General features: G+C 39.9%; 1 protein-coding gene across 2 annotated transcripts in view; it reads left to right on the top strand.

Moving 5' to 3' along the window:
• Nucleotides 1–938: 938 nt before the first annotated feature.
• Nucleotides 939–11,109, top strand: part of SNAPC3 (small nuclear RNA activating complex polypeptide 3) — a 36,935-nt gene continuing 26,764 nt past the window's right edge. Inside the window, exons 1-3 of one of the 2 annotated variants that reach the window (XM_043890662.1) lie at nt 939–1,289; nt 1,938–2,015; nt 10,822–10,906. In XM_043890662.1, coding sequence (XP_043746597.1) covers nt 973–1,289; nt 1,938–2,015; nt 10,822–10,906 — 480 coding nt within the window. In that variant the 5' untranslated portion in view covers nt 939–972. The remainder of the gene's footprint in view (nt 1,290–1,937; nt 2,016–10,821; nt 10,907–11,109) is intronic. The other variant, XM_043890661.1, reaches the window with a different exon arrangement.

The raw sequence follows: 11,109 nt of genomic DNA, 5'->3' as shown, positions 1-11,109 counted from the left end.
GTTAACTAGCAGTTAACTCCTTCCTCAAATAGCACAATGGGGATGATAAATACCTGCCTGAAAAGGGTGTTGTTGGATTTCTCCCCTACATTGGCAAGTGGATTTTTTTTTTTCCAACAGCTATCTGTATTCTTTTTATTTTTAATTGGAGGATAATTGCTTTACAGTGTTGTGTTGATTTCTGCCATACATCAACATGACTCAGTGGTAGTATACAAATGTCCCGTCCTGAACCTCCCTCCCACTTCCCCCTTCATCCCACTGCTCCAGGCTGTCACAGAACAGGGGGTTTGAGCTCCCGGTGTCAGCAAATTCCCACTGGCTATTTTGCATATGGTAATATATATGTTTCAATGGTACTCTCCCAATTTGTCCCATCCTCTCCTCCCCCGTCCACAAGTCTGTTCTTTGTCAGGCAGGCGGATTCTTTACCACTGAGCCAGCTGGGAAGCTCATGGGGCCGTTGGTGAGGTTCTAAAGGAACTGGATCTGGAGAGCTGGTTGTGTCCCGGGTCTCAGCCCTCAACCCCCAAGTCTCTCAGACTCTGGGGCACTGAGGCAGCAGCGCAGCTCATGAACCTTGGAGTCAAGGAAAAGTCCTGAACCCTAGGGCCGAGAAAGAAGCCAAGAGCGAGACCAAAGGGCATGTCAGGGCCGCCCTGCTCCGTAGGAGAGCGATGCTGCATAACCGTGGGGGCTGAGAACACAGCCACTGCCCGCAGCGAACAGAGCCGCAACCGCTCAGCTGTGCGGATGAAGCGGAGAACAATGCGCTCAAACCCTGCACGCGGAGGCTTGCAGTGCCCCGCCCAGGGCGGGTCCGACTCAGAGCCTGCCGGGAAATGTAGTGTCTAAAGCTGCGCCAGTGCAGCGCGGCTGCTTGCCAGCCCGAGTCACGCGCAACTACAGGTCCCAGCATGCCCCGCGAGGCCTTGATCAGCCGCTGTTCGCAGGGAAGGGAGTGGGGCGAACATGGCTGAAGACAGCCGAGGCGACCCAGCGTGGGGTGGGATGGATGGCAGGCAGGATCCGGTCCCCAGCAGTGGCGGCTTCAACTTTCCAGAGTACGAGCTTCCTGAGCTAAACACGCACGCTTTCCATGTGGCCGCCTTCGGGGAGCTGTGGCGTGGCCGGCTGCGCGGGGAAGGGGACCTGTCGCTGAAGGAGCCGCCGGCACCGGCGCTGCCCGGGGCCGGAGGAGTCACCGACTCCGGCAGCGAGGATGCCGCCGTGGCCCGCGATCTGGGCTGCAGCCTGGAAACGGCAGCCGAGCTGAGGGCGGTGTGCGGGTGAGTGCGGGGCCGAGGGGGCTCTTGCAGCTTGGAGTCATCCGGGGTGCAGCCTTGCTCCTACTCTCCCCAGGGACTCATCCTTGGGCAGGCCTGTGGTTTACTCTCCGGGGTAGAAGGGCCGCCCTATCAAAGCTTTCCCGAAACAACGGGAGAAGTCCCGCGAGGGGAATGCACGATTTCGTCTAGTTGGAGAGAAGGGACGAGGCAGCTGCAAGAAAGATTAATTTTTCTATTCACTAGTTTTTAAAGTGCTTATTAATATAAGAAAGTAGTCAGAGTAACAGCGACGTGTATCTGTCATTGACAGACTTTGACGACGGAGGAACCTTAGTAATGAGACTGAAAGGAGATTTAACCAGAACAGGGTTAAAACCTTGATTGTCTGTGGTCTCTTGGGGATCTTCTGAGTATGCCGTTACTAAGATTTTCTTCAAAGTGTCTTATTTTGGATGAAAATATAAAAATCAGTAAGGATCTCTTTCTCCTTTAAACAATATTGGCCGACTTCAGTCAGCCATGTATCCTTTTCATTAGTTGAGTATCGGCGCATAATTTGCCTTTAATTCTCGCTCTGTGATTATTCAGTGAAGTATTTGGGACACAATCCAAATGGTTGCATGATTGCTTTTTTTGTTTTTGTTTTAGCCTTGATAAACTGAAGTGCCTTGAGGAAGGGGAGGATCCAGAAGTCATCCCAGAAAATACTGACCTAGTGACTTTGGGGTATGGAGGACTTAACTTTTATTACAAGATACTTATTTAAATTTTTTTTCAACATTATATTATTCAGAAGTTGACAGTATGGTATTGTTATCATGTGTGTGCCTAGTCGCTCAGTCATGGCCTACACATTTCGACCCTCTTCCCCACCCCCTAAATTCAACCACTGTTGACATTTGGCCCTATTTGATTTAGTTGTATGTGTTTGAGGTAGCTGCTGTGTGTCTTTATCTATTGCTGAACTGTTACAGTAAGTTGCAGACATAATTCATGGCTAAATACATCAGTGTTAACTCCAAAAAGTGTCATTCTCCTACTAAATCAGAGAAGTATTATTATACTTAAGAAAATTAACAGTTAATGCATTCCCTCTAATATCTACTCCATATTCAAATTTGTGTTTATTTTTAAATGTTTACAAAAGTACAGTTAATCCACTTAGATTTTTGGGTGCAAGCTAAATACTCTGATGCTGTGGTAAAAGGACTAAGTTTTTTAAAAATTTTATGTCAGATCTATACTTTTGTAAAATAGGATAAAAATGAATTACTAAAAAAATGAAATTAAAAGATAAGCACAGTAGAACTCCAAATTTTTTATTACGAAATTCAACAGTAAAATTACTGTCCTTTAAGTGTGATCATTTCTAAATGCTTCCTCTTATTGTACTAATTGGATAACAGATGGTTCAGAGATCAGTTCTGGTCTGCCCGCCATATCTTGAGAAACGCTGCTCTATGATAATACTGTTATAGGGAAACTGCATGTAATAGTGAAATTTGTAATTTCCAGTTTGTAACCTGCTTACTTCACACCATCTCAGCTATGTTTTCATCCTTTATCCTATCCTTTCTGTTGTCACCCTCAAAAATTTAGGCAGGTGATTTGACTCTATCTTGTTTTTTTATTTGTAATTGCCAAATCTGTTTCTTTTATGCCTATTGCTGACATTAGCAACACTTGGAGCACTGTAAAAGGTTCCTGTCTTCCCTAGGTCCTGTCTTTTCTTCTGACTTACCCATCATGTTATCACCTAAGTATGCTCATTTGCTGAGAAACTGTCAATGGCTCAGCCTCCTCTATGGACAAATTTCAGACTCCTCACTCAGATTCCTCATTTGAAACCTTCCACATAGCCCAAATATGCCTTTCTTGATACATTTTCAACCATTTTCTCTTTCAGTGGCTCAGGATGCACATGGCCCCTCTCCCAGCGGAACCCTACTCTTTCTTTGAGTCCCTAAGATTCATTTCCACATCTCTGCAACCCATCTCTCTCCCTTAGGGAGTAGATGCTCTTGTAATGTCTAGAGCACTTCTAACATTTCTAAAATATTTGAGTACTCATTGAGAGTCCAGCTCCTTCATCTTTGAATTGCCCTTAAGCCTGTTGTACTGCTTTGCTCCATTTGGTGCCCTTAAACTGTTGTTGATTGATTAGTTGGATTTTTTTTTTTTATGATGCACATCTGATTGTGTCACTCTCTTTTTTAAAACCTTTGTCCTTAAATGGATCACAGAGGCCTCTATAGAATGGATCTTGCTGACCTTTTCAGCCCTATGTGCTCCAGCCATGTTACACTTTTTATGTTCTTAGAATGTGCTCTCTCGTCCTAGATCTTTGCCTGGAACACTCATGATTCCTTATCCCCTGGTCTTGCTAACTTCTGCTTATTTTTCAAGTCTTAGCTGAAGGACTATGGACTCCATCTAGCTCCCCTGTTATGTTCATGTGGTCCCCAGTTCTTCTCTATCGAAATACTCATCACACTTATTTAATTTTCTGTCTTCTAGCTAGGCTTAAAAGTTCCATAAACAATGTCTGTCACATGCACTGCCGTGTCCCCCATACCTAGAATTTTGGCATATAATAGGGAGTCAGAAGATATTTGTAGAATGAGTGGGATAAATGAAACTTGCATAAACCTAAGGAAGTGATTTTTTCCCAAGATTGACTAAAAGAAGAAAGTTGATGGTAATTATGAAGCAGGTTTTTTTTTTTGCTATAATGACATGCTCATTGGCTTATAATGACTTTATTAAGCTATATGAAATGGTTTTTCAGGCAATTTTACACAGTGCTTCCCCTGGCTATTTCCTGTTATTAGATTCACCTGAATCTCCTTAGTTGTCTTCTAGTCCCTTCCATAGGAAATTTGAGTAGAATTATATGTATAATCTAATGCAAAAGGAGTTAGTGCAGCATTTCTTAGCTGGGTTTATTTTGATGTACTTTAAAACGTATTTAAAATAGGACTAATATTAATCTAAACGGTACCACAAGCAAATTAGACTTACTTGAAAAGCCAAAAATCTGTATCTAGGTTCTCTTCCCCTGCTAAACCTTCCTTTCTTCTCCCTACCAATAACTTAAATACATAAAAGGAAAAACAGCACCTAAATACATGACCCCTTTATTATGGCATGAAATAAATTTCTAGCACTTCTTTTCCCCAAAGGAGCTACTGGACTCCTTTTTATGTATGTTAAGAGGAAAAAGGCAGTTGATAGACTGCTGCTCTCCCTGATCCATAGCAAGCTTATCTTCAGCATTTTTGAAATTTTTATTATTATGTAAAGAGATTTTAATTCCTAGGAATAAGAGAGTTGTTACTACATGGGTGCTACTGAGACTTCTTTGTCACCCCAGAAGGTTAAGCAACATTGTTTTTAATTCAATAGCTTGTAAATAGAATATTTAAAAATATAATCTAAGAAAAATTTCCAGAATTTGGAAGAAAACCCAAATCTACAAATTAAAAGGTTTCACTGGTTACCTAGGAAAATTAACTCAGAATTATCAACTCCATAACAAAAATGCAAATACCAGGACTTACTTCCCAAGTTCTAAAAACCAAACAAGCAAAAAGACACATCTCATAATGAAAAAAACAGCTAATATAACAAAATATGTACAATTATGAAATGTAATAGAATTGAGGCCATAGGCATCAGTTTTTCTACAGCCTTAATAAAAGTAGTTTAGATTAGGCTTCCAAAACAAAAACACATCTAAAATAAAGTAATCCAGAGAGACTAGAAATAAATGGTGGGACAAATGTACATCAGACAAATGGAAAGAAATTGAGCAGATGTAATTAACGGCCTTGATAGACTTCCCAGGTGGCACCAGTGGTAAAGAAACCGCCTGCCAATGCAGGAGACATAGAGATGTGGGTTCAATTCCTGGATCGGGCCGGGAAGATCCCCTGGAGAAGGGCATGGCAACCCACTCCAGTATTCTTGCCTGGAGAATCCCATGGACAGAGGAGCCTGGCGGGCTGCAGTCCATAGGGTCACACAGAGTCAGACATGACTAAAGCAACTTAGCACATGCACACAATAGTCTTGATATCAGAATAATAAAGTTCAAGCCTCAAAACATTACATCTGACAAAAGACACATTTTAATGCTAAAAACCACAAACCACAGTTAAGAGAAAATACTTATATATACACCAAATAATATAAAACAACCATAGGGGATAGAAGCTTTATAAAACAAACTATAGGGGATATAAGAAATTAGCTAGAAATGCATTAACAATAGGGCACCTTAATATACTAATTTCAGCACAAGACATCATCTGAGAGCTCTAATCAGTAGGATATGTCTTATGGATATGGGTATATATATCTATATATATATAATATATACATAAAATTTATAGCCTATATTAGAGACTACCTGGCTCATTTAGAAAAACTGGCTCTGTATTAGGTCACAGAGGAAACGTCAGTTCCATACATAGAGTAGAAATAATATAAACAACACTCTGATTACAACAAAATAAAGCTAAAATTTACTCAGAACAAAAAACGGGCCATTCCAACATGGAACTGTTCTAACAGGGCTACTGTTCCAACATGGTAAAATATGTATGCCTTAGTTGTAAAGCTAGTATCTTATTTAATAGAGAAACATTAAAGCCGTACAGGTATTTTTACCAAGATCTGGAGTAAGGCAAGCATGCCTAGTATCGCCACTTACTTTGCAGCATTGTACTATAGGATTAGCCATGCAGTTTCACAAAAGAAATCAGTTAGAAGCATAAGAGTAGATGAAGAAGAAAAATTAGCTCTATTTGTGAATGATAAAATGGTATTACCTGGAAAAGAAATAAGTGCTAAAACAGACCAAAAACAAAAGAATTTAGTGTAAGAGCAGGATACAAAATTGATATATAAAAAATAATAGCCTTCATATAAACAATAGACAACTAGAGGACATAATGGTGGAGAAAGTTCCTATTTACAATAGTCAGAAAGATTAAATTTAACAAGAAATGTATAAAGCTGAGGGAAACAGAAATTGTAAACCTTCCTGAAAGACTCAGAACAAGTCTTGGAAAAAATTGAAAGATATCCTCTGTTCTTAGATAGAAATACTCAGCTTTTTGATGTTGTCAGTTCTTTCTAAGTTAATTTACAAATTAAGTACAATCCCAATAAAAATGCCAAAAGTATTGGTTCCTTCATGAAGTTAGACAGTTGATAATAAACTTCATATGGAATATTTGCAAGAATAACTAGGAAAAATTGGGTGGGGGGAAGAAAATTGTGACTTCCTAGTAATTTTGCTATGTATTAAAATATACTACAAAGTCTTTATAATTAAAATAGTTACTAGCTCATGAGCAGACAAATAGACATTTAGAATAAAAGAGAAAGTCCAGTTAGATTCAGATGCATATGGAAGTTTAGTGTGACGCTATACACAAGAATAAACTTCAAAGGGATTGGGATCAAAATGTAGAGAATGAAACATACCTACCTCGGTATAGTGAAAGGCTTTTTAACTGTGATTTAAACCCAGAGATAATAAAAGGGAAAGACTGATAAAATTGACTACATAAACATGTAACTTTTTTACATGACAAAAAAAAGCACCATAAAGTCAAAATGCTGCCAAACTTGGAGAAAATATATGCCCAGAGAGCCAATAACCCTAACACATAAGCCCTTAAAAATTAAGGGACAAAAAAAAAAAAAAGTTAAGGGACAAATACCAAAAGCCGAAAGGGAAAATGGGAAAAAGATATGAACTAATAATTCACACATACAAAAGGATCAAAATGATTCACAAACATGAAAAAATGTTCATGCATGTTCATTGTTAGAAAAATGAAAGTTAAAATGAACTTTTTTCTCTTATTGTTGTTATTTGCTAAGTTGTGTCTGACTCTTTGTGACCCCACGGACTATAGCCACCAGGCTCCTCTGTCCGTGAGATTCTCCAGGCAAGAATACTGAAGTGGGTTGCCATTTCCTATTCCAGGGGATCATCCCAACCCAGGTCTGCATTGGTAGGTGCGTTCTTTATTACTGAGCCATGAAGGAAGCCCTTTCTCCTATTAGACTGGCACAAATTTTAAAATATACATTCTTTTGAGGAGGCTGAGGGGAAGCAGGCATTTTCATACATTCCTGATGGAAACGTAAATTGATAACAACACTCCTCTAGGGAAATCTGGTAATGCCCAACACAAAATTACCTAGGCACTTAACTTCTGACTCAGCAGTCCAACTTCTAGCATTCTCTGCTGAAGAGACACCTCCAACAATATGAAAATATATTATGCACAAAGTTATTCATTACAGCATTGTTTGTAACTGCAAATATTTGAAATATTCTAAATACACATATGTAGGAGAATGTCGAAGAAATTATATTGGACATCACACAGTGGAGTATGGGACAGCTGTGCTAAAAGATGAGGAAAGATGAACCAATAGATTTCTAGGCAGTACTGATTTGTGAAAAAAAAGTAAAGCCCTAAAGCATATGCTCTCTGTTATGTAAGAAATATTACTGGGTATCAATTTATTGGCTCTCATCTAAAAATGTACCCTTTTTGCCTGCTCTGTAAAAATTAGTCTCAGCTCTTTAAATATTTTTCCTTTCCCAGCTGGCGCAGTATTAAGTAAGCTTTGTCAGTAAAGGGCACAGGCGAGACTTTAATGAGAACAGTTTTGCTTCTTGGTCCAGTGTTTATCAGGGACCTGCTGCGCTTCCCAAGCACCCAGCTCCTTGCATTACCAGGTGGCCTGTATCACAGCAGCTTTCTCCCCCACTCCACTCTGCTTGAAACCTCCCTATAAAAGCTTTTCCTAAAAAAAAAAAAAAAAAAAAAAAGCTTTTCCTGGCACCCTTGCTGGCAGATTTCCAGCAGTTTTCACTGATGTACCCTAGCAACTTCTCTGACATTCAGCAAGTCACAGCCATTCCCTCTCCCACAAGGCCTGGATCTGAGTCCTGGGGGAAGAAAAGGGAGCCGCCTTTGGCTTTTCTTTCTTAGCACAAGGAAGGATACGGCTTGTGTCTGCTATTCCTGTATTCTCTAGATTTCCCTACTTCTTACTTGCCATTCCCTCATCCCTCCAGTCCTAAGTTAATAATTAATTAGATAAAGCTTTGTCTGGTTCCTGTTTGGGCTTCCCTGGTGGTTCAGAGGGCAGGGAATCCGCCCACAGTGGTGGAGACCTGGGTTTGATCCCTGGGTTGGGAAGATCCCCTGGAGAAGGGAATGGCTACCCACTCCCGTATTCTGACCTGGAGAATTCCATGGACTTTTTAGTCCATGGGATCGAAAAGAGTCGGACACAACTGAGTGACTTTCACTTTCACTTAGTTACTGTTTAATTTTTTTCTCCTAATTGAACTCAGACTGATAGAAAAAGTAATCTAAGAAAATTTGTAGGTATCTATGTATTTGAACAAAAACAATGTAGAGGATAAATCATAACTATAGAGGTTTGTGGCCCACAGTGGGTAGATGGGAGAGGGTTGGAAAGAAAGAAGGGAATAGGTACAGGCTAGTGATCCAGACAAAGAAGGAATGATGCTTCTCTAAATACATATACTTTCTATAACTCTTTTGTAACTCTCTTAGAACCATAGTTGTGGTTCACATATCTTTTACACACCTCAAAAGTAATTAGACAATTAAAACCAGCCCGGATGTTGAGGGGAGACTGAAGTAGTTAGTCTAATTGTGTTACAAGTGAATAGCGTAACAACACTGAAGAGAATTAGGAAGAAAGATCTAATCTGATTCTGTACAAAAGCATACTTTGATTCAGTGTTGTAAGGCTGAAGACAAGAAGAACTGTTAATGATTAGTGGTTTTCACAGGGGTGTTAGCAGGTTAGCAGTTCTGAAGCCAGGTATTTTAAAGAACCAAACATTTAAGCAAACAGATTTAGATACAGGGAGCTGAGTTTCTCACTTGTGGAGAAAAGTTGTAAACACGGAAAGGTTGAAGGCTACAATGAATCCTGTGATTCTTGGGATTAGAAGTATTAGTTTAAACCATGGATTTAAAAATACATAACAGAAAAATACAGAAACACAGATGTGTGTACATGTGTGGTTTAGTGTATTTTTCCTTTGAGGCTTTCTTGGTGGGTCAGTCGTAAAGAATCCACCTGCCAATGCAGAAGATGCAGGTTCGATCCCTGGGTTGGGAAGATTTTGTGGAGGAGGAAATGGCAACCCACTCCAGTATTCTTGCCTGAAAAATCTCGTGGACAGAAGAGCCTGGCTGACGGCAGTCCATGGGGTCACAAAGAGTCAAACTTGACTGAACATACACACAGTATGTTTCCTACCTCTGCTGAGAGTCCTGGAAGCAGTGACTGCAGGAACAATGAGAATGCCTCATGCTCAGATACAGTAGGTCTCTAAGCCTCTTTCCAGTGAAGGAACTAGGTCTCCTAGGAGGAGTGGCTGATTTAGGGCTGAGACATGAAAATACAGGGTAAGCTTTGAGCATTTTATGGTTCCATAAAGTAAGGAAATGGTTAAATAGGAAAAACAAAAATTATGAGAATTTGTTGATACAACAGGAGCTCCTAATGGCCAAAGCTTGAATAATTTGAGCAACAGAATAACAATACTGTTAGATTTTAACCTGTAGAATAAGGTAAGTATTTATGAATTTGTACTAATACAAGTAACCAAATAAATAAATGGGAAGAAGGAGGTAGGTTTTCCTCATAATACCAATGAATGAATGTTAAAGGAGAAAAATAGATAATCAGTGTGAGGCATAAACCACAGTAATACATGTTGCAGACAAAATCTACTAGTGAATGATAAATTACTGGATGAAAGTTTCAAGAGAAACAAGACTTGCATAGTCTCAAAGTATCTCCCCCGCGCCCGCCCCCCCCCCCCCGCCCCGCCCCCCCCCGCCCCGCCCCAAACACTTACCAGGTACAAAGGAAAACAAAATATCTTTCTAGTGTGGGAACCTGGCAGATAGGAACTTAAACAAGAGAAGTATCTCCAGGAATAAGATATAAATGAATAACATTGTTAACCTCATGATGATACACTGAGGACATCATCTTGTGGCATTCTTGCCCAAAGGATATAAGCTTACTCCAATTACGAGGAAACAGCGATTAAGGACAGTCTACAAAAGCACTGATTAGGACTTTTTGAAAGTGTCAAGATGATGAAAGACAGACTGAGGAAGTTTAAAAGACTGGAGGGTAAAGGAGAAATAAAAAAGTGTTTGCATAGGATCCTGAGACTGATAAAAGAAGCACTAAACTTAATAATTAGTGAAATTTGAAAATGTTTTGTAGTCAGTAATACTGTATTAATGTTAATTTCCTGGTCTTGATAATCTCTGAACAGGTAAGATGTTAACAGGGAAAACTGGGTAAGAGATATAAGGGAACTCTGTAATATTTTTGCAGCCTTTCTTTAAGTCTAAAATTAGTTCAGAATAAAAAACTAAGTATTAAAGATATTTTTGAAGACCCCCAAAATGTTGAAGTCTGATTTTTCTTGTAACAGGGTTAGGAGGAGGCTTCTGAAACACCGGGAAGAAACCTTAACGATAGATCGAGCCTGCAGACAAGAGACATTTGCTTATGAGATGGTAAAAGTCCTCTCTTTTCCACCTTTTCCCATGGAACAAAACCTGTTTATTGGCTGTTACCCATAACTGTATGGTAGTTTATATTGGACATGCTTAGCTGGAAACAAATGAGAGAACCTTCGCTGGGACTGGGAGCTAATAGGAGAAAAAGACCCATAAAATTCAGGTGACGGGGATTCCCTGATAGTCCAGTAGTTAGGACT

Source organism: Cervus elaphus, chromosome 29 (assembly GCF_910594005.1).
Source record: "Cervus elaphus chromosome 29, mCerEla1.1, whole genome shotgun sequence".
Taxonomy (NCBI): Eukaryota; Metazoa; Chordata; class Mammalia; order Artiodactyla; family Cervidae; genus Cervus; species Cervus elaphus.
The sequence above is the reverse complement of the archived record's forward strand: the minus strand, read 5'-3'. Positions and strand labels throughout refer to the sequence as shown.